Source organism: Osmerus mordax, chromosome 12 (genome assembly GCF_038355195.1).
Source record: "Osmerus mordax isolate fOsmMor3 chromosome 12, fOsmMor3.pri, whole genome shotgun sequence".
In the NCBI taxonomy this organism is placed as follows: Eukaryota; Metazoa; Chordata; class Actinopteri; order Osmeriformes; family Osmeridae; genus Osmerus; species Osmerus mordax.
The window spans coordinates 959,704-987,656 of record NC_090061.1 but is presented as its reverse complement, the minus strand read 5'-3'; the positions used below and the strand labels follow the sequence as shown (position 1 = coordinate 987,656).

Here is a 27,953-nt window from a genome sequence, read left to right as displayed (position 1 = left end):
CACAGCTGAGCTACAGCGAGAAGTTCACTGGTCTGCTTCGAGTGCATAAACAGACAACACACTAGCCAGATACATTCATTCAATATTTGTATATTTATTACACAGTATAGTACAGTACAGATCAACGACAATTAAAAAAGCAAAGGGGTGAATAAATAAAGTGTTAGGTTGATACAGTAAGCAAAGACGTTAAGCAATTAGGATTTAAAGACTGCCCCATTTCCAGGAACTTAACAAGAACCCTTATGTGCATAATCAGTCCAATCTCCTGTTCACATTTAGCAAGTAGAGCTAAATAATTAAACAAATACATTAGTCAGGTTCATTAGCGTTGTCATTACATAGGCCTATCATAAATATAGCCAGGTGCAATGCGGAAAATGTGATCGCTCCGTGCCCGTTTTGTTAAGCAAACGATTAATAAACGATTAATGACCTGGGACTTTGGTGTTGTAACAAAAAATAACACCATGCCAAATTTTACTTGGGTATAAAACTATTCTTAAAAAGTGCTAATATACTTGGTATGGTATTCTTCTATGGTTCCAGCTTATTTCTTGGGCAAACATCGACGTTTCCATATAATGCGCGGCTGTGTAATCCATCCTATTGTATTACAGTTGAAGCCCTGGCTAATTAACGCAGTTCTGACAGCAGTTGTTTTGGAAATGAGTATCTGAGATCAATACTGGGGAGCGCCAGCACATTTACAACGATCTCGGACCTGCCTAGATGGTTAGCTGTGCATGGCCCGGTCTGTAAACAAGTCCAGCTCATTCAATTCGGCAATTCTTAACCACTGTTCTTAACTTATAGCCCTAACCTGCCAATGTTCAACTGGCAGTTGGGGATGCCTAGGCTAGAAATAATACAACTGTTGGGGAGGGGGCAAGGCTAGGCGTTATTTTCTAGTGCCTGTGCAAAATATCACAGTTTCAAAATAACATGCTCATAGCTGATGTGTATGGTCGCATGTGGTGATCTAAAGTACTCTTTTGATAAAACAAGGTTGTAAATGTACAAGACAGTAACACTGTTTACCCAAGGACCTCACGCAATCATTCAAGGTCAGTTTCAGGCTACCATATTTAGTTCTTCACCAACGGCATCAGGACTATGATATCAAGCGGCACTGTAAAGCTCATGACGTGTATGCAGAATACAAAAAGCTTTTAAATGACTCCACATATCGGTGTTAGACACCAAAATGTTTTAGAAACTATAATATGTACAGAAACGCCAGCAAGGGCGTCCTAACTGACAAACATAATATCTGTATGAAGGATGATAGGTAAAATGAGACATTTAAAACACTGATGGATACCCTGATGGCCTATAAGTTGTTAAACATAACACCTCTCTCCCTCTTTAACTTTGAAATATTATTTCATAAACTTGAAATAATCCACCTAGATCTGGGCGAAGAGAGAATCGTGGTGTTTAGCTAAGGGTGGCAGTTTTAGTGAGCGTAACGGTAGGTTGATGAGACTGTCTCCTAAACCACACCAGTGTTACTGTACTAGAACAACAGCAGGCCTACATACACACTAAGAGGTAGTTTTGATAACCAACTGCTTAAATGTGATATTAAAAGTACTGGCCAGATAACCCTTGGCTTTGTCCCTCAGAAAACCAAACAGACATTTTCAATCTAAATCTAACATCCAAGGTAACATAATTCTTTTTTTTAAGGCAAGTCTTCCGTTTTTTTCTTTAGTTTGAGACTGTCGTGAATTTTGCCCTCAAAGGTTTGACTCACAGTAAAGGCCATCTTCCACAGTTTAGATTGTGGTTCGAATGAAGCTTGAGAAGTAATTGAAAGGGCACCCTGAAAATAGACATTTTAAAAGGGACAGTTTACCCCAAAATCAAAAGTACATTTACATAAAAGTATACATTTTTGTATTTTGGGGTGACCTTCCTTTCATCCTGATATCCTGCACAAACCTCGTAGTTGAAGTCCTAACCAAAACAGAGCCTGTATAGTATTATAATAATAACCAAGAGTGGCTTTTCGGAAAAATAATCTGACACTTGTTCCTATGTGGATTCAGAGTAGTAATATAGGTCCTATAGATAGATACATCTGGTTTTGAAAAATAAAAGGACAGCAAGGGGAGATCCAGGCCCAGAGCTCGCAATGACGTGAGAGATGAAAGCCCCAGAAGCAACAAGAGACAGAGTGCCCGATGACAGTCAGGGGGTCCGGGGGGGATGGAGGGCGACGATGTTTCCAGAACCTTCTGTGCTCCTCAGACAGAGTGATGAGCCAGCTCGTGGTCGCTGGAGGAGCTCATCTGCCTCTCCACGCCCCTCTGAGCCCTACAGGACGCCATGTTGGCTCTGATGTCCCCTTTCTTCTCAAAGTAGTTGACGAGCGGTGGCTCGGTCAGCATGGAGGCCAGTACCTGCTCGAAGGTGATGGACCAATCGCCATCCAGCGAGCTTCCCCGCCGCTGGTCCCCGCAGCCAATCAGGACGGTGTCGTCGGCGATGTCCTCGCACTGCAGCGAGCCGCCGCTCACCATGGAGTAGGACGACACCGAGGTGTCATCCTTCACGTCCTCATCCGACGTCTGCTGCGGAGGAGTCTCCAGCTGGGCCTCTGCCAGGGCCCTGCAGACCTGGGACTGTCCTGATCCCCCCTCCCCGTTGGAGTCCTCATGGGCGGGCTGGAGCGGGTCAGCGGCCGGGGGGCCTGGAGGGATGACCGCCAGGGCGCTGGCGGCGTCGAGCTTCTTGGCACCATTGTTGGTAAACTTCTTGCCCACCTCTCCGATGCGCAGCAGCAGGCTGGCGACGGTGGCGATGGCGTGGTAAAGCTCCTGCTCCAGAGAGTCTTCACTGAACATGTTGTAGAGAGTCTTACACAGCTCTATGAACTGCTCCTGCAGGAGGGGGGAGGGGAAGGAGGAGGGGGAGGGAGGGAGTAGATGGATGGGGGAAGAGGAAGGAGAGGTGGTAGAGGAGGAGGAGGGGATAGAAGGAGGGAGGAGGATTAAGGAGGAGGAGAGGGGGGATAGTGGGAGGGAGGAGAGTCAGCAGGGAACAGTCCAGGGCCCAGTCTACCTGGCAGCTCCTCTTTAAACACACCACATTTAAACACAGCAGATGCTTTCCTCCAAGGAGTTACACAGCAGACAATCAAGGACCTAGTGCATGGTTGGGCCAGTGGTTAGTTTGTTTTCATAAAGAGGATTATGTACCTGGTTCATCCTGGGTAGGTCTTTAATGGTCTCCTTCTTGGGCTCCTTCTCCTTGGCCCACATCCTCAGGTAATACTTGTAGTCCTTCACCTTGTCCTCTGAAACACACAGCTCAGGTTTCAAACACCAGCACGGAACTACAACCGCCACTTCTCGCTCTACCCAGCAGAGGGCGATATAAACAAGTGCACCTGTGCTGAGAGGCTTACAGTGAGAGATGAAGAACTACAGGTTATACATACTTAAGATCTAGAGTGTGTGTGATGAACAGACTCACCTTTCTTCTCGTCTGCCTCCCCCTTCGCATCTCCCCCTTCCTTCACATCCTCCCCTGAACACAAGAAGGCATATCATCAGCACCACCAAGCACAGTCTCAACACACCAGACACCGTTTCAACACAGCAGACACAGTATCAACACAGCAGGCAGAAACAACTGAACTAAACACCTGTGCACCAACAGAACCTGTGATGGTGGAGAAGGTGGGGGGACAGGAGGGCGTTAGTGGACAGGTCATGCTAGAACGTGAGACAACATCACAAAGGATGAAGTGAGTGAAGTAACCCAACACCTGAACATAGATTCTAGGGAAAGACAGGTGGACAGGTGAGCAGGACCCTCAGATAAGGACAGTGAGGCCTGATGTCATTTCCTCCAGGTCCCAGTGCGACCACAAGGGCGCAGGAAGGAGAGGGGAGAGATAGGAGAGAGAGGATGGGCGGGGTCTATGAAGAGAATTCAAGTGCCTCCACTCTTGTGTCTTGTCAGAGAGGACTAGTGTTTCTTAACCACAATGTGTTGTGTGTGCTGGGACTTACATATGAGATATGTAAAGCTCTTAGTTTACGGGGCTTGTAGCGAGGCCTTAAACAGAGCGCTTGTTGACAGAATGAGGTCACTATTCTGCTCATCAAAAGCTTCCACTGAGTCACAGAGACAAACCTGAGGTCACTTCCTGCGGCAGGAAGTCCACATCAGACAGGAAGGGAGGTTCTGGAGAAGTGAGAAACCAAACGGAGCGAGAGAGCATTGAAAGAAAAAAAGAGAGAATAAGAGACATCAAAATAGTAAAAAGTAAGTGAAGGGAGGGTAAAGGGGGAGGGAGGGTGAGGAGAGGATGAGGGATATGAGAAGACACGTTCAGTTATTGAGCAGTAGGAACATACAGACACAAGCAGGGACAGGCTCCTAGGAAACACCGATCGCCAAGTATAGAATGCTGCTAGCTTGGGTGTGTGTGTAGCATGTGTAGTATGTGTGTGTACCCTGTGTGTGGGGGGGGTTGTACCCTGTGTGGGGGGGGTGTGTACCCTGTGGGGTGTGTGTGTGTGTACCCTGTGGGTGTGTGTGTGTGTACCCTGTGGGTGTGTGTGTACCCTGTGGGTGTGTGTGTACCCTGTGGGTGTTTGTACCCTGTGTGTCATCAGTGAAGAACTGTGTGGCTTCCAGGGCAGACTCCGCCTCCTCTGGACACAATGCTGCAAAGTAAACAAGACATAATCAACACACTGTACACTACACACAAGACTGGGTTGTGCCATTTCTCCCTCGAGTCCCCCCCTCCCTCCTGCATACCTGGGGGCAGGTGCAGCTTGTACAGTAGCTTGAGCTTCTCTGTCATGTCTCCATGGTACATGCCACCTGACAGGACAACACAGGAGAAACATTCTTCATTCCTCAATCCCAACTTCCACCTAGAGAGCAAACTAATACTCATGATCCATTCAGCTTTCATCCAAGGTCCCGCACTCACTGAGGCCGGTGACAAACTCCTTGAAGTTGATGAGTCCGTCCTTGTTGTGGTCGAGCAGGCGGAAGAGGCGTGCGGCGAGGGTGGGGGAGTGGACGCCACACGGCCATGTGGCCAGCGAGCCGAACAGCTGGGAGAACTGGCCCAGATCGATGCGGTACTGCTCCAGGTAGGGCAGGCTGGGGTCGTGGCGGTCTGTCGCCTCACTGCTGCCGCCCCAGTAGCAGCTGGTGATGTGCTTGGCCTGCATGGACACCAGCCAGTTAGTCAACCAGCCAGCCATTCAGTCAACCAGCCAGCCATTCAGTCACCTAGAGAACATCCCTCACCTTGAAGAGTACGTAGAGATCCTCCAGCTCCTCGATGCTGAAGGCTGACTCTGTCATGATGGCCCTCACCTGTGGAGACACACATGGAACGGAGGTCAACAGAGGTCAACGCAGGGTCCTCTACCCCCCCCTCCCTCCCCCTAGGATCCCCTGTCCTCACCACACTCCTCTTGGCTGTGTCCTCCAGAGAGTGGATGACCTTCAGCCTCTGCTTGAACCTCATCTGCTCGATCACATCAGCACGCAGGCTCCCGAACTTCTGCTCAGAGACACAGGAGAGGGGCGGGGTCAGGAGAGGGGCGCGGTCAGGAGAGGGGCGGGGTCACCTTGAGAACATCCATCACCTCTGGACGTAGGAACTGTACCTGGTCTTGTTACAGGACTGTGGGCCAGCAGGCCAGGGGAGGTGGGGGAGTGACTGAGCCCCTCCAAGGAGGGGTGGGGGAGGGGAGGGGAGGAGGGGGTAACTGACCTCGTAGGAGGCCTTGACGAGCTCAAACACGTCGATCTCCGGGGGGGGCTGGTCCCCGCTGGTCAGCAGGGCGTGGAGGTGAGGGATGGGGGGAGACACAGTCTGTTTGTTCACCACGTTATCCAGGTACCTGAGGGGAGGGGGGGCTGTCACCATCCACCATCATCCTACACACCCCTACTGTACCCTCCCCTCCCTCCCTCCCTCCCCTCCTTCCATCCTACTGAACCTCTCCCCCTCCCTCCCCCCTCCCCTCCTCACCTGCCCAGTATGGTCATGGCCTCGCCCTCGTCTGAGCAGCTCAGCAGGTGGTCCATGTTGGCGTGCAGCACGGCCAGGGCCACCTGGAAGATCACCTTGATGCCCTCGTAGAAGAAGCAGTCCACCACCACGGCGGCGCTGTCGAAGGGCATGACGGACAGGAAGAGGGTGAGGAACCAGGACAGGGAGATGGTGGAGATCACACCCAGGTCCTGCATGTGCTCGTACAGCAGGGGGAGACACTCCCTAGTCAGCTCCTCAAACACACCCTGGTCCACCAGCGCCCCTGCACAGGAGGGAGAGGAGGGTGAACTATAGAGACAGGCAGACAGGCAGACAGGCAGGCAGGCAGACAGGCGGGTGGCTGACCTACGACCCTGGTGTTGTAGTAGTCAGGCAGCATCCTCTCACACAGAGCCACCAGCAGCCAGAAGGCCTCCTCCTCCGTACAGTAGAGCAGCAGAACCGAGGTCACGATGTTCATGGCCTGGAGAGGAGAGAGAGGGAGAGAGAGAGGGAGGGAAGGGGAGTTAGGGGAGGGAGAGAATCAAGGCGATAGAGAGAAGAGAGGAGAGAGATAGGAGAGCTTGTGACTGCTTGTTCCAGTTGTGTAAACCCACAACACCCTCCACCCTCCAGACAGATCCAGCTCAGCAGTTAGAGCAGCTGACTGCAGAACAAGACGCCCCAGGTCAGAACACATCCTCATCCTTCCTGTCCTCATTCTTCCTGTCCTCATCCTTCCTGTCCTCATCCTTCCTGTCCTCATCCTTCCTGCTGTGATGACCCCAGCACCTCCCTCCAGCTTCTTCCTCCCTCAGGACACCTGGTCTGCACAGGAGCCACACACCAGGACACCTGGTCTGCACAGGAGCCACACACCAGTGTACCTGGTCTGCACAGGAGCCACACACCAGGGTACCTGGCAGTAGCCGATGCCGGGGTTGCGGCAGGCGTAGGCGGTGAGGACGCGGCGCAGCGCGGCGATTCCTGTCTCGTTCTGGAAGGCGTGGTGCTCCGGCATGGAGCGGTGAAGGTCCCTCTCGATCTCCTCCGTGGCCAGGGTGCACAGACCCATCGCCTGCTCCACCAGCTCACCATAGTAACCTGGGTGGGTGGCCATCTCATTCTGGGCTCCTGGAGGGGGGGGGGAGAGGGAGAGACACAGAGGGAGAGAGATGGAGAGAGAGAGAAGCACGTGTTATTAACTACCTTTAATATTGGCAGTATGAACAGAGCAGCTCCTGAGAGGAGGAATGTTGCTGAGGTGGTGACTACAGCGCTGGAAGTAGACCAGCATCAGAAGGGAGCTGTGGTGAGGCCTGCTCTGTGGTGAGGCCTGCTCTGTGGTGAGGCCTGCTCTGTGGTGAGGCCTGCTCTGTGGTGAGGCCTGCTCTGTGGTGAGGCCTGCTCTGTGGTGAGGCCTGCTCTGTGGTGAGGCCTGCTCTGTGGTGAGGCCTGCTCTGTGGTGAGGCCTGCTCTGTGGTGAGGCCTGCTCTGTGGTGAGGCCTGCTCTGTGGTGAGGCCTGCTCTGTGGTGAGGCCTGCTCTGTGGTGAGGCCTGCTCTGTGGTGAGGCCTGCTCTGTGGTGAGGCCTGCTCTGCCCAGCACTAACTGGACTACAGTAGGAGAGACTACCCAGTTGTATGTCTGGAGTGAATGATGGAGGGCTGCAGGTGGAGGGCTGGAGGAGGGTACCTGAGAACAGCAGCCACAGCTCTCCTCGCAGGGTCTCTGGGATGCCGTTGAGCACCAGCTCTCTGGTCTTGGACGTACGGTACATACACACGCCACGGCCAAACTCAAAGAAGTGGATGTTCCATGACTCCTCCTTCATCTTCTCCTTGGTCTTGGGAGGGAGGAGTGAGGAAGGAGGGATGGAGGAAGAAAAGAAATGTTGTTAACAAAAAGACAATCCAGAAGCCCCCCCCCCTCACAGGTGACCTGCTGACTCACAGCTTTGGGCCCCAGGTCTTCAGGAGCGTCTTTCTGGTAGATGCGCAGGAGGCCTTGGGAGGCCGTGGGCAGGCTGGAGGAGTAGTGTCGCCCCTGGAGCCCCCCCGCCCCAGACGAGGGGGGGCTGGAGGGGAGCGAGGTGCCGGGGCTGGGGGACCCCTGGAGGTCAGGGAGGAAGAGCAGCTTGAACACGGTGGAGAGTCTGATCACCTGAGAGATTACAGGGAAAAGAATGTGACCCTGATTGGCTGACTGCCTGACTGACTCACCGAGTGACCAGTCAGATCCCTGGCATCGCTCCAGAGGTTGTCGGGGGTGCGCTGCAGGAAGTCGGAGATGCGTTGGACCAGGAAGTCCCGGTCTCTGAGGTTAGCGAACAGGAAGGTCATCTTGCTCTTTGTGCTGATGGAGACAGGACATGGCAGCACACTGCTGCTGTCAGCCTTCTCCACTATGGACACCTGGGGGGGGAGAGGGGGGCGAGTGGGTATGAGTGTGTGTGTGTATATGTGAGTGTATATATGTGTGTAAGAGTGTGTACCTCTCGTAGCGGGATGATGAGCTGACAGAGGTCTTCCTCTCGGCTGGTGAAGCAGATGTAGTTGTTGGAGACGAACAGCTGGCCCACGATGTGCATCTTAGCGAAGGGGGTCCACAGGGTGCAGTCTGTGTGGCCGTCCAGACGCTCCTCCGGGGTGAGCCGGAACAGAGCCCGGTACCTCTCATTCTTAGCCCGGGCGTCCAGGTCCCTGGGGGGGCACACAACGTCAACACAACGTCAACGCCCTAACCCTAACACAACGTCAACGCCTGGCCTCCCCCAGAGGAACACACACCTTCAACACACAACCCTAACCATCCCATAATAACCCTCCCCCCTAACCCTAACCATCCCATAATAACCCTCCCCCCTAACCCTAACCATCCCATAATAACCCTCCCTCTCTCCCCCCTAACCATCCCATAATAACCCTCCCTCCCTCCCCCCTAACCATCCCATAATAACCCTCCCCCATAACCCTAACCATCCCATAATAACCCTCCCTCCCCCCTAACCCTAACCATCCCATAATAACCCTCCCCCCTAACCCTAACCATCCCATAATAACCCTCCCCCCTAACCCTAACCATCCCATAATAACCCTCCCCCCTAACCCTAACCATCCCATAATAACCCTCCCCCCTAACCCTAACCATCCCATAATAACCCTCCCCCCTAACGCTAACCATCCCATAATAACCCTCCCTCCCTCCCCCCTAACCCTAACCATCCCATAATAACCCTCCCCCCTAACCCTAACCATCCCATAATAACCCTCCCTCCCTCCCCCCTAACCCTAACCATCCCATAATAACCCTCCCTCCCTCCCTCCCCCCTAACCCTAACCATCCCATAATAACCCTCCCTCCCTCCCCCCTAACCCTAACCATCCCATAATAACCCTCCCTCCCCCCTAACCCTAACCATCCCATAATAACCCTCCCTCCCTCCCCCCTAACCCTAACCATCCCATAATAACCCTCCCTCCCTCCCCCCTAACCCTAACCATCCCATAATAACCCTCCCCCCTAACCCTAACCATCCCATAATAACCCTCCCCCCTAACCCTAACCATCCCATAATAACCCTCCCCCCTAACCCTAACCATCCCATAATAACCCTCCCTCCCCCCTAACCCTAACCATCCCATAATAACCCTCCCTCCCTCCCCCCTAACCCTAACCATCCCATAATAACCCTCCCTCCCTCCCCCCTAACCCTAACCATCCCATAATAACCCTCCCCCCTAACCCTAACCATCCCATAATAACCCTCCCTCCCCCCTAACCCTAACCATCCCATTATAACCCTCCCCCCTAACCCTAACCATCCCATGATAACCCTCCCTCCCCCCTAACCCTAACCATCCCATAATAACCCTCCCTCCATCCCCCCTAACCCTAACCATCCCATAATAACCCTCCCTCCCTCCCCCCTAACCCTAACCATCCCATAATAACCCTCCCCCCTAACCATCCCATAATAACCCTCCCTCTCTCCCCCCTAACCATCCCATAATAACCCTCCCTCCCCCCTAACCATCCCATAATAACCCTCCCCCATAACCCTAACCATCCCATAATAACCCTCCCTCCCCCCTAACCATCCCATAATAACCCTCCCCCCTAACCCTAACCATCCCATAATAACCCTCCCTCCCTCCCTCCCCCCTAACCCTAACCATCCCATAATAACCCTCCCTCCCTCCCCCCTAACCCTAACCATCCCATAATAAAGCCCCCCCCCTCCCTCGGGCTGCAGACCTCTTGAGCGCTGACACGTTCTTCAGTGTCTTGCAGGGTTTGGGCAGCGAGCGGTCAGCGGCGAAGCCCTCGTTGTCGAGGAGCTGCCGCATGGCGATGTTGGCCAGCTGCTCCATGAGTTTGAAGGTGTCGTTGATGTTGAGGAACATGGAGAAGTAGTGCTCTGTGGTGCGCGTGCTCACACGCACGCTCTCCGGGAACAGCAGCGTGGCGTTCTTCTCCAGCTGGGTCACGTCGGTCCACTGGACCACCAGGGTGACTGGGGGGGGAATAAGAGAAGGGAGGAACAGAGGGGGAGGAGAAAATGGGGCAGTTAGGGAGGGACAGAGGGAGAGGAGGGAGGAGGTGGAGAGGGTAGGACAGCAAACAGCAGGGGCAGAAGGGAGGAGGAGGAAAAGAAAGAGAATCATTCCAAGCATGCCATTTAGGATAACCATGGAATCTGCCTGGCTAAACTTAATTAGCAGAAGTATTCTGTTGGGGGTTGGTTAACACACAGCTCTATTCACCACCTTCCCTATTTAACACACTCTAAATCCCTCACTCTCTCACTGCTCCTCTCACCTGATCATCACACTTCCTCTCGTTCAGTCAGACACATATGATATTGTTTATAAGTATAGTAGCTCATATAGGGTAGGAAACCCTAATAACAACAACGGAAAAAATGCATTTGAAGATGTGGGGCCTTTTGGTTAAGTTCTTTGTGTTTCACTAAACATTTGGTCCCCACAAGGGTAGGTAGAAAAGACCTGTCTGTGTCTCTTTGTGTGTGTGTGTGTCTCTGTCTCTCTGTCTCTCTCTGTCTGTCTCACTCTCTCTCTGTCTCACTCTCTCTCTGTCTCACTCTCTCTCTGTCTCACTCTCTCTCACAGACACCCATCCCCCCACCTTCTTTCCCCAGCAGGAAGGAGTAGAAGCAGAGGTGGTTGACGCTGAGGTAGGCCCAGCCCTGGCGCGGCACACGGCCCTTCCAGTAGCTGCAGGAGTAGTAGTTCACCAGCTTCTCCTCGTCCGGCATCCCAAACAGCCTCCGCATCTTCACCTCAGCCTCGCGGAACTTCCCAGAGTCCTCATCCTCCTGGGCCAGCTTGCTCTTGTTTTCCTCAGCGATGATGCCCTGTGTGTGTGTGCGTGTGTGTGGGTGGGAGGGGGGAGTTGTGGGTTTGGATATTTTTAGTGCATTAGGTCTGCAGTTCCTCTCACACTACTGCTTTGACGCAGACACCACCAGTCTTACATACACAGCCTTACTGAATCCTTGGGGTGCTCTCTCACCGCTTTCGATACCAACCTTCCAGAATCCCGGAATTTAAGCTTCATGTGACAATGATGCACCTTCACGTCAAAACAACCACTAAAGAAACACCCCAGCTAGAGTAGAAACTCTGAAGTCTTTCTTACCTGGATCTTCCCCTTAACAAACGTGGTGATGTCCTCATCGTTGTCGAAGATGGAGAGAGTTTGGAGCAGATTAGCCTCCAGCCACTCCCAGTGTTCAGTTATCTCTTTCCTAGAAGAGCCTAGAAACACAAGGAGTCCTTTACCCTCACAGTAACACACACAGTCCTACAATAACCGTGATAATAAACCGTGATTAGCCTGCTAAGGTTGAGCTGCTTTCCACTAAGATGTTGGGAGGGTGACACATCCATCCTTGATGGCTCCTATCACATCATACATACTATTTACTTTGCTTTCATAGACAGTGAGTACAGAAAGCCCAGATGGGACCCGAAGAGCAGAGTTCTAACAGCGTTTCAGAGTCAGAGTCAAGGAACAGTCTGTGTTTACCAGACACAGTGACCACATCCAGACAGTGACCACATCCAGACACAGTGACCACATCCAGACACAGAGCCTATGAAACAGAGCTGTAGGCAGCACTCCCTGTCCAGCACAGAGACCTAACGGTACCAGCGTCACAGGCCTGTCCCTGTACTGAGGTGAGACCTAACGGTACCAGCGTCACAGGCCTGTCCCTGTCCTGAGGTGAGACCTAACGGTACCAGCATCACAGGGCTGTCCTGAGGTGAGACCTAACGGTACCAGCGTCACAGGCCTGTCCCTGTCCTGAGGTGAGACCCAACGGTACCAGCGTCACAGGCCTGTCCCTGTACTGAGGTGAGACCTAACGGTACCAGCGTCACAGGCCTGTCCCTGTACTGAGGTGAGACCTAACGGTACCAGCATCACAGGGCTGTCCTGAGGTGAGACCTAACGGTACCAGCATCACAGGCCTGTCCCTGTCCTGAGGTGAGACCTAACGGTACCAGCGTCACAGGCCTGTCCTGAGGTGAGACCTAACGGTACCAGCGTCACAGGCCTGTCCCTGTCCTGAGGTGAGACCTAACGGTACCAGCGTCACAGACCTGTCCCTGTCCTGAGGTGAGTCTCAGCATCGCAGCACCCACCACAAGCAATGCTCCAGAACAGCTGAGACTCCCCAGTCTGGTGAAGGATCCTGTAGGGAGCCACCCTGGCGCTGGAGTCCAGGACCACGTCCAGGGTGCCCACCAACAAGCCTGCACACAAATAAGAGAAAGAGAGGACTCAGTGAGGTGTGATGAAGAGTAAGCGCTGACACGTGATGATTGAAGCACTGATGGAGTGTTTAGTCCGTCTCTTCATTAACGGAGTGACTGAGTTCGGTTGAGTTCTGGGTTTTCGTACAAGTATTCTGCAGATAGGAGAAATGGTTTAACATACACCTCAACATAAAAATGACCATTTCAGACACACAGTTGGACGAGCAGAGTCTCTCTGAGGCATGAAGGTCAGAGGATAGTGTTTATAGTGAATAGAGAACAACAAAATAACATACAACCAATAAGTGAAAATAATTTGTTTATTTTAGTTTTTTTAAGGTCTGGTCTCAGGTCAGATCTAACAGGCTGGTCTCAGGTCAGATCTAACAGGTTGGTCTCCAATCAGATCTAACAGGTTGGTCTCCGATCAGATCTAACAGGCTGGTCTCAGGTCAGATCTAACAGGCTGGTCTCAGGTCAGATCTAACAGGTTGGTCTCCGGTCAGATCTAACAGGCTGGTCTCAGGTCAGATCTAACAGGCTGGTCTCCGGTCAGATCTAACAGGCTGGTCTCAGGTCAGATCTAACAGGCTGGTCTCAGGTCAGATCTAACAGGCTGGTCTCCGATCAGATCTAACAGGTTGGTCTCCGATCAGATCTAACAGGCTGGTCTCAGGTCAGATCTAACAGGCTGGTCTCAGGTCAGATCTAACAGGCTGGTCTCAGGTCAGATCTAACAGGTTGGTCTCCGATCAGATCTAACAGGCTGGTCTCAGGTCAGATCTACCAGGCTGATCTCAAGTCAGATTTCAACCTTTTTAAACTTTTCCCACACACACAGTGAAAGGAGAAAAGAGGAGGAGGGAGAGGAGAGCAGCGAAGCCTAAAACTGAGTAAAGCAGCGCACAATAGAGTCCTCATCAATGATGCAAACGTATTTTATCCACACCAAAAAAAAATATTCAACCGTTCAAAAGTTTCGGGGAAAATATTTTTTCAATCTTTCAAAACTTTTTTGTTTTCACAATGTGACATGAGAGGAGAGGAAAATTTGTGAAAATGTGTTTTCAGCCTGTCTTTAAAATGTGAAGTAGAAAGTAACGATATTTGTGAGAGAAAAAAATGTAAGGACTGAAAGTAAAAAGTTGTTGAAAAATAAATAGTGAAGTCAATTACTGATCCCAGAAAAAATCTACTTAAGTACAGCAACAAAGTATTTGTACTTCGTTCCTTCCCATCCCAGAAAAGCACATAGGAAATCAAATTTCTTCTACAGGTATATAGGCCTATAAAACGTCCTGCTCAGTCATCACACTACTCACGCACTCTGCACCTTCTGCACATTTGACCGTATTCACATGACCTGTTCATGTGTAGGTAAGCCTGACTGGGGACATTCGTGCTGGCTCGGAAGAACCTGTAACAACTCTAGTAGGTGGGAAATGTTAGATCCGCATTCACACATCAAAATCCCCAGTGACTCAGTTAGGATAAATAGGTTATTTTGCGAAGCTTTGTATGGGTTATCAAAGAGAAAGTCCAGGATGTGGTTTGGGTTAATAAAATAATGACTAGTAAATTGGTTAAATTGATAGTGATTGGGTTAAATTGAAAACGTCAAGCTGTCCGGGGGGGGGGGGTGAACAGGACACTTGTGTCACCGACCATGAGACTACATGACCTGGGGGGTTGGTATTGCTGAGAAAATCTAGTTAGGCCTAAACATAGACAGTAGACAGGAGTTAGCCTAATTGTTCTGGGGTCTATTTTAAGAAAGACATTTGTCCCAACGGCATTGACTCTATAGACTGTTTGCATTTTCCAACAGGATTAAATAAGTACATCAATTGGTAGCATGTTACAACGTAGTTCCCCGCCGTCAATATGCTTGTTGCAAAATGATTTCAGAAAAAGGGTAGTCTGCAAACAAACATCATCTGATTGATCTCGTGACTAGAAATCGTCCAAGGGGGTTTTCTTTAATGCTACATTGGTAATATTGGCAAACGTGTAACAAACATAGGCAGGCCAACGTAAACAACAAGTAGGCTATATGTATGTGCATAAACTTAGTAACTAGCTAGCTAATATTCACATCCCACCGCAGCACCATTTTTACCTAAGCTAAGCTAGCTACACGTCAACACAACATAGGAAGGCAACGCAGGCAACCAGTAGCAGAAGTATGTCCGCAGCCAGAAGGTAACTAGCTCGCTAGCTTGCCCCATTAAGGTGTCCAGTTCACAAACGCAACAGTATATTTGATGCAATCATGGACACGATATAATGTACTATTACTCACCAGTGATGCCACCGCCTTTTCCATGGCCCTTTCGCCGCTGGAGAATAAAAAACGGGTTTGCTCTTTCGCTCACCCAGAGAGCGTTGGCAAGCAACACCTCCTCCGGAGATATCCACATTTTGGGAGGCGTTGAAAAACCTTCTCCCAGACACCGACTAGCAAAGCGACGAACAAGATTCTTGTTTAGAGAAGAAAAAGCTAGGCTATCTTAGAAGGTAGTTTCCAGATGCCCGTTCTGCAGACCAGGGCACTGCCGCGGGTTACAGTTCATGTCCGCGGGCCATCGGTCCGTCCGTGGTTTCAGCAGCTGTGTGTTGTTTGTGAAGCACTCCTTCCTGCTGGATGAAATCCCCGCCCACTGCACGGTGCGTCCCGGTTGCGTCGCTGCAGACCAGTAGCCTACAACCAAAATGACGGTGTTATCATAACCACTTCGAGCAATCAAGCAGAGGCTCGTAACAATATCCCCCATTGCCTTGTTATTAAATATGCTTTATGGACACATTTGATTTGATTCGCATTTTACAGACGCATAATATGGCGAGGTGTTTAGAAGCTATACGCTACCGTTGCTTTTTCATCCATAAGCGATAACTATCATCGTTTAAATTCGTTGGACAGTGAGCGATGGCGATACAATGTTTATTAGTAGGCGTCAGGTTGTTTACTCAGTCTACAAGCTCATGCCCCACAGAACGGACAACAGCGACCTCTGCTGTCACACATTTCATTGTAGCAAATTATATTGGCTTATCAGAACACAATGGGTGTGTCTCAATACACATACCAGTATTATTTATTGTATGTACTAAATAGTATGGTAGTATTGGTATTGAGATGGACCGAATATTTAATTTAGTTTGAAGAGAAATGTATATTTGATATATCTGGTGAAAGGACTGAACGCGTGGACACTATATTAACCTTTGCTACGTTCCACATCATCCTTTGATTGGACAAAATGTATCATTATTCTGGAAACAGACCACCAAACTAAAAACAGGAATCTAGGGGATAACTGTGGCACTCCAATCACAACAAAATAGGCAATAATTACTTTTAATTCTGAGGCAGTACTGTATGAAACACAGTGACCCAAAAACAGTGTTGGACTCCACCCCGTCCTCATGCCACCCCGTCCTCATCATCACAGTCCCAAATATCAGATACAAAGACAAGAACACAAAGGAACAACACGCACAAAAGAACTATTCCCTTCCACCCGATTCATACAAGATTTAGTAAAGAAACAAGAACAGTGCTTTAATAGGCCACTTTAGAGATATATCATGTATAGATTGTATATACCGTATATATATATACATATATATATATATATACTCGATTCCCCTCATCAGGGTCTGATTATTACACGCTGAGGGTCAATTATAAGTTTTTTGAATACACATTAAAATGCCTTTTTGTACTACAGAGAAACATTGGTTTCGCTACAGGAGAGTAACACTGTTCTACAAAGTTCCAGACATTGTACGTTGCTCCACTGGTTCTCCAGTCTCTCGTTCAGTGTCACTGAAAGAAGGGACCAGGAGGAGGGAGAGAGAGACAGAGAGAGAGAGGGCAAACATGAAAAAGTCCTGCGTCACTGCCCTCCTCTCTGTTCTTCAGGCAGCATTAATACCACCCCGGACTGGTCCACCAGGAAGTACTGAAGCAGTCCGAGTTGCAGGTTCTGCCTTCACAGACAAAGAGTCATATTCTGACAACAGCGGAGGCGAATGAAGCTCAAATTAAACAACGATTATCTATTCATATATACATGTAGGATGCTGAGGGTACAATGAGTGTACATTAAAAACCTGTGGTTATTTCTAGATCATGTTTAAAACAGACACTACACCAGCATACTGCAAAATAAGACTGAAGGATTTGTTTTCACTTCCTTCTCTAAAGATTTTCTAACAAGAAAAAAGGCTGACAAAATAACTCTCAGGAAAGACGTAATATAACAAGGAAGAATAGAGCCAGATATTCCTCTCTTCTTTTGGACAAGTAGGAGTATATTCTGCATGGGAAGAAAGTATTTGATGTCATCATTGATGTTCCAAAGGTTTGTCATATACTGCATGTGCCATCACCCACACTCCTCTGACACACACACACACATACATACACACACACACACACACACATATATACACACACAGGTCCACCAGTGTGCAATCCAAGAAATAATCCATCCCCTTGGTTAGGGAGTGGTAACCATGGCGCTGACCCTCATGACTTGTTGTCGTCGTAGAGGTCAAGCGAGGCCTGGATGTCAGGCAGCTCCGCCTCACAGACCAGGCTCCGCGGCGACATGGAGCTCCTGTTGAAGAAGTGACCACCTGCAAGACAGGGAGACACGCGAGTCAGACACATCGTGCTAGCGCAGGAGCAGACAAGACTAACCGACTGGTGAAAAAGTTGCCGGTGTTAATTTGTGATGGTCGAAGAGGTGTATGTTAAATTGTCTATTTTAGTGGTTGTAGAAAAAAAAGATTGTGTTATAGGGTTGGGGAATTTCAACAGATCACTGGCAAACTAAGCATTCACTTTACTGTGTGTAGAGTGTGTGTGTGTGTGTGATGTAATGATGCATGTGCTGAGGACACTGTATTTCTGGAGAGTGTGACGGGCATTATAGATGTGACCAGCACAATGTGACTTGTCTGTCCACCCAGCTGCATCAGTTTCACAGATCTGTCTACATGAGAAATCATCAGCTCTGATAGTTATTTACTATTAATTATTAAGTATTAGTTAAAATAGTTGGTATTAGTGTTTAGTAGTCACAAAAAGGAGACAAGTGTGAAAAAATGTTTTTATTTCATGTTTCACTCTAAGTCTAATAAAAAAAGAACAAATTGAACATTTGGCACAGTAATACAGTACTAAAAGCATTCAGGAAGATCACAGGCAAGCATGGCACAAGACAGCGGTGTGGGGATAAGAACCCCAGCAGTACAAGTGACAGACACAGCGATCACCTTCACTCTTCAAAGTCCAGCCTGAAGGACAGAGAGAAAGAGAAGCAAAGGTCCTTAACCCAGAATAACAAAGTTAGGCAATTCTAGTCCCGGTTATGAAAATACTACAAATATCTTAAACTTTTCATTGGCCTGTTACTTTAAACCTGAACAAGGACGGAATTACAAAATAACAACACAATCTAATCATCACAATCAATGAGCATCACATTAAGTTTTATCCTTAAAATCTCCATCTGTGGTTAGGACTGTAACTTCCCTGTGTACGTGTGAAATAAAGCTGTGAAGTTTCTACTTACTGGAAGCTGTGGAAGTTGGCAGTAGCTTTGATGATCATGTAGCACAGAGTAAGAGCGCTGAGGAGAGCGAAACTGCCGATAAGAAACCACTCTTCTGTTAAATAAAGGAGAGGAGGGGGGGGGGGGTCACTGCATGCCGTCCCAAAGGAAGATTCCTAACCCAAGGAAGACCCCACCAAGAGAAGCAAGGAGGTAGAGGAGGAGGAGGAGGAGGAGGAAAAGGAGGAGGAGGAGGAGGAGGAAAAGGAGGAAGAGGAGGAGGAGGAGAAGGAGGAAAAGGAGGAGGAGGAGGAGAACAAGAGAAGCAAAGGTGGAAGAGATTAAGAGCTGAGAACTGTCGAGTCAGAGAGAAGGAGAGGCTGATGGGGAGAGGAGGAAAGAGCGTTGCTGAGATCCAGGAAATGAGAAGATCCAGAAATGACTTGATCAGAGCAGACAGGACGAGGATGTCTCCTAGACAAGCTTGACGGTGGAAGTAACACACACACACACACACAGTCCACTACAGAGGTGATGGAAGCAGAGGTGCCTGCAAGCGAGTGTTCGTCTGTGAGAAGGTTCGACACACAGGAAGAGTAGACGCAAGCGTGTTTACAGCTCGCGGACGCTGGATTGATCCGGCTTTCTGACTAACTGACGCCCGTCTGGTTTGAGCTGAAAAGTCAGCCTCACACTCCGCTAAACGTTGGTTGTGACTTTTGCTTCATCATGGTGATGATCCGGAGAGGCACAAGTCAGGGTTTCACCACCCTCTGAGAGTTCTGATTCTAGCATTAGAGACACAGCAGAGATGTCAGGGATTTCAACAGCAGCGTGTGAGCGTGTGTGTGAGAGCGTGTGTGTGAGAGCGTGTGTGTGAGAGCGTGTGTGTGAGAGCGTGTGTGTGAGAGCGTGTGTGTGGTTGTGGTGCGAGTGTGTGTCCATGCTGGATGGGATGAGTCGGCTAGGCAGAGCTGAGGAAGCACCAGAGAAAGATGCTGCTTGGTCACAGTCTGCTCAGTGTAACCGTGGAGGCTAGCTACTGACAGAGCTACTGACAGAGCTACTGACAGAGCGTCTGACAGAGCGTCTGACAGAGCGTCTGACAGAGCGTCTGACAGAGCGTCTGACAGGTCATGTTGTCACTACACAGAGGCTGCTACAGCGTGTGATTGGAGAGATTTAGGGTATGTGTGTGAGTTTATATAGCATGGTCTCTTTAGCCAAGTGCTTGAGTTTAATACTACTGCGCATGATTCTCACAGAACTTGTTTTAACCAATGTTTTTTTAAATACGGTTTAAGGAATTTTTGATACATATTTTCATGACATCGAGTTTCAATTTTCAGTTTAAGTGCCTTTTGTAGAGGAGAAAATCACACATAAACACCTGGCAAACTGTCCAAGACAGGAGCAAGAGAGGGTCCAAAACGAGTTGGATGAAAAGATTAGAGAGAAAACAATAGTATAATGATATGAAAGAGAACACCAAAACGAGAAAAAAAAGATAAGATAAATTGATAAAAAATAGATGCAAAGATCGATAGATAAACAGAAATATAGAGATAGATACTTTAGATAGATATATTAGAGAGAGATATGTTTTGTATGTATTTAAATAGTTAGGTAGACAGACAGACACACACAGACAGACTGACACACACACAGACAGACGGAGAGTGTGGGCTCCTTACTGGTGACGGCGATGTTGATCTCCCCGGTGTGGGGGGTGAGCTCTCGGTCTGCAGGGCCCTGCGGCGCCCCCTGGTGGCTGAGGGGCTCCAGGCTGATAGAGGTGTCGCTGGACAGGTCCACCAGAGCCGTGCGCTGGCTGCTGGACGTCTGGCTGCGACTCAGACGCTCCATGTCGAACGCTACGTTGTCCACGCATGGCAGGTTGGGCTGGAGGGAGACACACACACACACAGACGTTAAGGACAAGCATGCCAACTGCTGTAGCTGTTCTTGCTGCAGATCCCTGCATTATCTCTGTCACACTTGACATGGCCAGCAGGGGGCAGACTAGGGTTATGGATGAGGTAATGCAAAAACTGGCGCACACACACACACAGCCTGTCTGGGTTATGCAATCTCCAGTATTAATATGGAGCTTTGTCACTATGACTAACAACACCTCGCATGTGAAGGACAACACTGAAAACAGATGTCTCCTGCAGTCTAACCAGACGAACACAGGACCTTCACGCTTCAAGGTGTTCTGCTAGTCGTTAATTTATAAATGTAAAATCGAGATTGTTTTACATTTACATTTAGTCATTTACTTTTAAACGGTACAGTCACTGTAATCGGTGTTTAAAAAGACAGATTAAGGGAAGAAATGTTGGCAATGTTAATTACAATCCGACTGTAATTAAAATCTGAAACCACATGTCATATACACACGCATATGCACGCACACACACACAGTAGCAATACAGGACTCCTGCAGTAGAAGCAGAGAGACACTAACCATGATGCCCAGGGCTTTGAGGATGTTGAGTTTACACATGGGGCAGGTACAGTGCTCGTTCAGCCAGGGGTCCACACACACCTTGTGGAAGACATGTCTGTACAGAGAGAGAGAGAGACAGAGAGAGAGACAGAGAGAGAGAGAGTGTGAGAGAGAGACAGAGAGAGAGAGACAGAGAGAGACAGAGACAGAGAGAGACAGAGAGAGAGACAGAGAGAGAGAGAGACAGAGAGAGAGAGAGAGGGAGACAGAGAGGGAGAGAGAGAGGGGGAGGGAGAGAGAGAGAGGGGGGGGGAGCGAGAGGAGGGAGGGAGACAGAGAGGGAGAGAGAGGGGGGGAGGGAGAGAGAGAGAGGGGGGGGGAGGGAGAGAGAGAGAGAGGGGGAGCGAGAGGAGGGAGGGAGACAGAGAGGGAGAGAGAGAGGGGGAGGGAGAGAGAGAGAGAGAGAGAGAGAGAGAGAGAGAGGGAAAGGGAGACAGACATGGTTATAAGTCAGGAAGCCACCTCCACAAACAAGCCCTAAAATGTCCTTGAGGGCTCTTCAACATCCAGGCCGGGTCCTCCACCTACGCTGGCATCCTGAGCACAATGGCCACTCTGTCGATGGCTGCAGAGAGCTCGCGTGTCATCAACGCCAGCGGGGAGCTAGCAAGACAGGAAACCAGTTGAGCTGGGAGGGACAAGGAGGCCATTGTGGCTCAGAATTCGACACAAGGACGCCATTGTGGATCTGAGAGAAACTCCTTCTGCTGGTTGGTTAGGAATGGAGATTCACCAGGTACTTGAACGCCCTTAAAGACCCTGCGTCCCTCACCACAGTTTCAGCCTCTTCAGATGAAAATCTCTCCATCAAAGGGATGGACTCCCGTAAAACCATCTGAAGGTCCTTACTTTTAAGAACTGTTCAGTATACTCATCATGGAGATACTTAGCTGAAGATACCAGAGGACAAGATAAAAGCTAGTTGGTTGTGTTAAGTGCCCATCCTAACTTCCCCTCTGGTCCACTGGAGTGAGGAGAGGAGTGCTGGTCCACTGGAGTGAGGAGAGGAGTGCTGGTCCACTGGAGTGAGGAGAGGAGTGCTGGTCCACTGGAGTGAGGAGGGGAGTGCTGGTCCAGAGACAAGCGCTTGATGAATTAATGATGAGTCTGTTTACAATACAGAGACTGAAGGGAGAAACAGTCAAGAGGAGAGTAGATGAGGTGTGGGGGGGAGGGGGGGAAGATGTTGGTGTTAGGTGTTAGGATGGGTGTGTGGTGTGTGAGTGAGTGAGGATAGATTATTTCAGTAAGCCTTTGTGATATTGGAGCAAGAGCTTGTAGTTTATATATTGGGTGTTGTGTGTGTGTGTGTGTTTATGTGTGTGTGTGTGGGGGGGGACTTTTCTGTGTTAAGTTTTACAGACCAACACAGTGTAGAGTGCAAAGAGACACAAATTGAATTGTTTTGAACAGATGAAATGCCGAGCCCATAGCATCTGTAGTATCTATCGACTGGGGTTGAAGAGTGCTTCAGGGAGGGCCTGGGTAGCACAGCAAACACACCTATATGTACTTTAAACCCATCTGATGAAAATCGATGCTCTATAAACTTCCCCCTCCTTGATCGTGTCGTTGGGAGCCAGACTGAGCAGAGCTTTGCCTTTGACTGGCTGCTAACAGTTCCTCACACCAGCCATGCCTCACAGGTGTGACTGCAGGGAAGGTGAGGAGATGAAGGCCTGTGGAGCTGCTCAGGATATGGAAGTCTGAACAAGGGCAGGATCATCCTAGGTTGTCCTGGAGCCCTCCCTCCCTCCCAGGTTGTCCTGGAGCCCTCCCTCCCAGGTTGTCCTGGAGCCCTCCCTCCCTCCCTCCCAGGTTGTCCTGGAGCCCTCCCTCCCTCCCAGGTTGTCCTGGAGCCCTCCCTCCCTCCCAGGTTGTCCTGGAGCCCTCCCTCCCTCCCAGGTTGTCCTGGAGCCCTCCCTCCCTCCCAGGTTGTCCTGGAGCCCTCCCTCCCTCCCAGGTTGTCCTGGAGCCCTCCCTCCCAGGTTGTCCTGGAGCCCTCCCTCCCTCCTTCCCACAGTATCTTAACCTCTATGAAGGTGTCCTTGGAGAGGTAGACCAGGGGGGGTCTGGGAGTGACTGATGTGATGACTACAGCAGAGGCCTGACCTCAGACCTGCGTCCTTCATCTGCAAGACCCAGGACACAGCAGATGGTGTGTGACGCTGTCCGACAAGGACGGAAAAGTGTGTGTGTGTGTGTGTGTGTGTGGAGAGATGGAGAGTGTTTGTGCTTCAGTAAGTTGTGTGTGAAAAGGAAGAGTGTATCCAATATGTGTGTGTGTGTGACGGAGGAAGTGAGCTGATGGTTCTAGATTCTCCTGTAGGTTGTTGGCAGCGCTGGGTCTATATTTAGCCTGAGCGACCTCACAGGGGTCAGGCCTCCCAGAACGCCAGGAGGAACAGCCTGGATAACTCGCCAGACCCTCCACACAGGACAACATCCAGCTCCTTACTATAGAACATTCCTCTCCTCTGACATCCCTCCATCATTCTCCTCTTCCTTTGCTTCCATTTCTCTTTTCTTCACGCTTTCTTTCCCTGCACAGTCTGGTGCTCTCGGTTACTCTATCAGCCTTTTAAACCTCCCCTCCTCTCTCTCCCCTCCTCCCTTTCCCCTCCTCCTCTCCATCTCTCCCTCTCCCCTCTCCCGTCCTCCCTCTCTATCACTCTCTCCCTCCTCCTCCTTCATCACTTACCTCCCTCCCTCCCTACCTCCCTCCCTCCCTTTCTCCTCGCATGTGAGAGGGAATGTCAAACATGGTTGACCGAAATGTTCCACTTCCTCTGCACGGCTTATGACTCAGTAACCCTTGACAACAAGAGTCTTCCCTCTAATCCCTCACATCAGAGCGTCACAGCGACCAGCGTGTCCTGACTGGCTCTCTGTCCGGAAAATCGGTGAGAACTCTCCCAAACTGCCTCTCCCTCTCAGTGTTAAATACATCCGTTTAAAGCCACTCAGCCAAGCCACTGTGTGGCTTGGCTGAGTGTAGTTGTGGTGCTGTCCTCCAGCTGGGCAGCCTGGAGAGGCAGGGTGTGGTGTCTGCAGGCAGGTCTGTCTGTCAGCCCCCCGCTGGGCAGGGCTGCGAGACAGATCTGCTATCCCAGCTTGAATCGTGAGAAGGAGGGATAGGGGGGGGGGGGATCTCTATGATGGATGAGTGTGGAGATGCCCTCCGACGAGGGGAGGGTGGGGGGGGGGGACGGGGGAGGGAGGCAGAGGATGGGAAGAAAGTATAACATTACATTAAAGAGAGCCAAAGGGGAGGGAGGGGGATGGAAGCAGGGACAGAAAACACGAAGCAGAGAGGTCTGTGCCTTTGTAATGTAGCCGAGTGCAGGATAACGTGATGCTCTCGTGTATAAAGGCTGAAACCTAAAGACTTCAAAATATTGAAAGTGGGGTTTCATCCAGCAGGAACTGTAAAAGGCTGTGGAGGTTATGGAAGGACATACTCACCCACACACACACACCCACATGCAGTACACACGCACGCACACGCACGCACGCACGCACACAGACACTTACTTGCAGGGCAGGATGCGAACCACGTCATTAAGCTGGTAGCCCTCGATGCAGACAGCACAGTGGTTGAAGTCTGGGTCTGTCTCCTACACACACACACACACGCACACACACACACATGCGCACATGCACACAGAAAAAGGGAACAGTGTCAGGCTGACAGAATAAGACAGGAGGCCATAAAAGAAAGCGAATAAACAAATCACATCAGATACGAGGTGGTTGGTTGTCAGAGCCTCCCTCTGAGAGGCTCAGGAGAGCGTCTGTGCCCCCCTGACGTTGTCCTACTAGACAGAGCATGATGTCCTCAGAGCAGACCTCCAGCAGTACACATCACACACTCCTGATCGGGTGCAGTTCCACCTGGTGGAGCATACGGAGCTACATCTACATAGGCACAGTGTGTCATAGCGTGACTTCCTGTCTGCATGTCAGAACTCCCAGCCTGCATCCCAGATACACACACACGCCCATCGCACACACACACCCATCACACACACACACACACCCATCACACACACCCCACCACAGAGACAACCAGTGCAGGTGCCAGCATGCATCACCTTGGTGTCAAGACTCGGCACACAAGAGAGAGAGGAAGAGGAGGGAGAAGGCAGGGAGAGAGAGGGAGGGAGAGGGAGGGACAGAGAGAGGGAGGGAGAGGGAGCGACAGAGAGAGAGGGGGAGGGAGGGACAGAGAGAGAGGGAGGGAAAGAGGGAGATGAGGAATCAATGCTGTGTTATTTATGGCTGGGGTGATCTGTCTCTGCTGACAGAGGAGAAGCTGCCAGAGCAACAAGGACATGCTGCTGCTAGCTAGCTCCGCCCCCACGGCGCCTGCTAGCTCCGCCCCCACAGCGCCTGGCCGGGAGCAGGATGATCGATACGCCAGGAGCAGGCGGGGAGAGGACACACACACACACATACATACATACACACACTCACAGCCCCTTCTCAGTTTTAGACAACACGCTTTTCCAGTCACGTCTAGTTTGGTGTCTGTAGTGAAACACATTTACATTGTCATTTAGCAGACGCTCTTATCCAGAGCGACTTACAGTAAGTACAGGGACATTCCCCCCGAGGCAAGTAGGGTGAAGTGCCTTTCCCAAGGACACAACATCATTTGGCACAGCCGGGGTATCGTATCAGCAACCTTCTGATTACTAGCCCGATTCCCTAACCACTCAGCCACCTGACTCCACCTTCCCAACAGGGGTTTCCCTCTTCCAGTGTGAGCCTCCAGGGCACTTCCAGGTAACCAACACCCCTCTTACCTATAGAAACCTTCGGATGAAGTCAGAAACATTACCAGTCTCTTTCCTCAACGTCTTCATGTAGATCACAGGGAAGGTTGTAGACACTGGGGCAGCCTGCTAGAGAGCACCGACAGCACAAATGCTACTAGATCAATAACAGGCTCAGTCAACAGACAGCGTCTGATAGTTCTGATCTGTCCTACAGATAGACGCTTTATGCCTGGCAGAACCTCTCTCTGGGCCCCTGGGGAGCCCGCCCCCCTTTTTACACACCCCTAGCTTCCTGTTAGCGCTGGGCAGCTGTAAACGGCCCCCTGATTAAATATGAATGCTGTCCTCTGCATTAGCCAGTGTGTGCTAGTCTGACATAAACCCTGCCTGTGTTACTGAGGGGCAGGACTGGGCTGTCAGGTTGAGACAGACGACGACACCACAGTGCTGATGTGTTTCCAGTCCTGTGTGACACCACAGTCAGTGGTAGTGGAGTCACTGTATCTGGGTGCACAACTAGTCTGTTTACACTGATCACCGAGCCCATCATGGATTGACTTTGATGCAAGGGTAATGACAGGCGCTATCTGGCGCTGACGGTGTTGGAGTTGGCAGAGAGCTAGCCAGCGTCCGTGCGTCTGAGAAGGAAAGGGGGCGTGGCTCTAACCTTCCTGTTGGGGCTGGTGCACTCATAGATATATATAAAGGGTAGATGTCTCGTCCGCGTTGCCGGACAACGGAGTCGAACGTCCGCACATGGCGGCCATCTTGCTACAGCCAACTCGCTCACCCATAACATTGTGTTGGTGCTACATGTTGGTGCTACATGTACTTTTTGTATGCCACTGCATACTTATGAATAATTATGTTTTTTTGTTTTTTTTATAGAAGTATGCACTGGCATAACAACATCTCTGACATTGATAGACTCCGCCGTAAGACATCTAGTCTTTATATATATCTATGGGTGCGCTGCTCTATCGCTCGTGGGTCTGATTGAGTTGGACGGCTTTGCGGTTGTTGTTGTTGTGTACAAAAGTAGGCCGAAGTGTCCATGAAGGAAATACCCCTCTAGCTGGATCGCAATGATTCATTAATTACTCTAAATGACCTTCGCTGTGGTGGAAACAGACCTTCGCATTAGGATCGACATTAGAGGGAGCGGGCAGGGCTAGTAGACTAGAATATTACAGCAATTCTGCTAGAGGACGTTTGAATCCCGCATGTATGAAAAAGACAGACTTCATGCGCAAAGTAAACACTCCCAAATGATAACATAAAGGCTGGTTTGATAACCAAGGGGGCAGACAGATTGGCTACAACAGCACAGTTTGGCTGGCTAGCATCAAGTAAAACCCAATCATCTTTAGAAAGCACTTTCTTATTCAAGCTGTGCTGCTGGCGTTCAGACAAGTGGCAGGGCCTTCCTCCATTAAGTAGTGGAGACAGGGCTATCAGGACTGCTGGTGTTTGCTCTTAAACCTGTTGGCTGTAAGAGCTCTTACGTCCAGAGCTATCAAACGCCGTCAAGGTTAACACGACTCCTAGTCCGACAGGGACCAGACTGATAACTCTGTTATTTGTGACTCCTGTCGCCCTGTGTGTTCGTAGCAGGTTGTATTTATGAACACAGCCTCGGGTCCACTTCCACCCCTCCCCCTCCTCAACCTCCCCTTCCCCCTCCCCTCCCCCTCCTTACCTCCCCCTCCCCCCTGACATCCAGCCCTGCATCCGGCTGCATGCGGTCAATCACTCCCTGAAGACTTCCTCCAGATGGAAGGTTTCAATTTCTGAGGCCCACTCCAAGGCCGATGTTTTATTCATGCTGAGACCTACCTGACCTCAGGGGCACTGGGATGAGGGGGTTGGAGGGGGGGTCAGCTGGGGTGAGGGGGTGGGTCAGCTGGGGTGAGGGGGTGGGAGGGAGGGCAGGAACACCCCACCCCCCCTCCTGGAGAACATCAGACTGGATTTGCATCTTACAAATAAGCCGACAAAGAATTGACTCAACTACTCAAGGATAAATATATAGTGTAATAATGTCTTTGAGACCTTTTTTTCCCTCAACGCTCAACTGAGAACAACCTCAAACATCTCTAACTCCTGCAGTACGACCAGATTCAACATGGCCACTCCTCCTGTAGCAATCATCCCTAAACGGCTCCGTCTCAGTGACAGAGGGCAGCATTTACACCGTCCCTCAAACCACCACCCACCCCCATCCTCCGCAGTCACGTCCATCACCATGACGACCTCATCCACAGCTCCAGACCAGCGGTCGTACACT

The 27,953-nt window shown here is 50.3% G+C and overlaps 2 protein-coding genes across 5 annotated transcripts in view; both read right to left on the bottom strand.

Moving 5' to 3' along the window:
* Positions 1 to 74: 74 nt before the first annotated feature.
* Positions 75 to 15,410, bottom strand: LOC136954001 (TBC1 domain family member 9B). 2 transcript variants are annotated; one of them, XM_067247518.1, is made up of 22 exons: positions 15,109 to 15,410; positions 12,693 to 12,803; positions 11,683 to 11,801; positions 11,170 to 11,398; positions 10,279 to 10,537; positions 8,516 to 8,723; positions 8,244 to 8,435; positions 7,975 to 8,133; positions 7,717 to 7,867; positions 6,942 to 7,156; positions 6,389 to 6,506; positions 6,020 to 6,305; positions 5,759 to 5,888; positions 5,447 to 5,545; positions 5,287 to 5,355; positions 4,961 to 5,201; positions 4,783 to 4,848; positions 4,620 to 4,685; positions 4,150 to 4,200; positions 3,484 to 3,537; positions 3,207 to 3,304; positions 75 to 2,888 (listed from the first exon to the last, which is right to left on the bottom strand). In XM_067247518.1, exons 1-22 carry the CDS (start codon positions 15,224 to 15,226, stop codon positions 2,253 to 2,255), a joined length of 3,675 nt encoding a protein of 1,224 aa, XP_067103619.1. In that variant the 5' UTR covers positions 15,227 to 15,410; the 3' UTR covers positions 75 to 2,252. The 2 variants fall into 2 exon arrangements, with proteins under 2 accessions (XP_067103619.1, XP_067103620.1); XM_067247519.1 differs by lacking the exon at positions 4,150 to 4,200.
* A 741-nt stretch (positions 15,411 to 16,151) lies between these two features.
* Positions 16,152 to 27,953, bottom strand: part of rnf130 (ring finger protein 130) — a 29,850-nt gene continuing 18,048 nt past the window's right edge. Inside the window, exons 6-11 of one of the 3 annotated variants that reach the window (XM_067247524.1) lie at positions 24,420 to 24,502; positions 20,844 to 20,940; positions 20,068 to 20,275; positions 18,395 to 18,488; positions 18,096 to 18,116; positions 16,152 to 17,453 (exon numbers count right to left, since the gene is read on the bottom strand). In XM_067247524.1, coding sequence (XP_067103625.1) covers positions 18,098 to 18,116; positions 18,395 to 18,488; positions 20,068 to 20,275; positions 20,844 to 20,940; positions 24,420 to 24,502 — 501 coding nt within the window. In that variant the 3' untranslated portion in view covers positions 16,152 to 17,453; positions 18,096 to 18,097. Of the gene's footprint in view, positions 17,454 to 17,488; positions 18,117 to 18,394; positions 18,489 to 20,067; positions 20,276 to 20,843; positions 20,941 to 24,419; positions 24,503 to 27,953 lie in introns of those variants that run through there. The other 2 variants (XM_067247523.1, XM_067247525.1) reach the window with 2 other exon arrangements.

Excerpts from the sequence above, each read along its gene's own strand:
- LOC136954001 (XM_067247518.1), bottom strand. The coding sequence starts at position 15,226 with ATGTGGATATCTCCGGAGGAGGTGTTGCTTGCCAACGCTCTCTGGGTG. Across the intron at positions 11,802-12,692 it reads GTTCTGGAGCATTGCTTGTG|GCTCTTCTAGGAAAGAGATA; the intron begins GTGGGTGCTGCG and ends TTGTGTTTCTAG. Across the intron at positions 2,889-3,206 it reads ACCTACCCAGGATGAACCAG|GAGCAGTTCATAGAGCTGTG; the intron begins GTACATAATCCT and ends CCCCTCCTGCAG.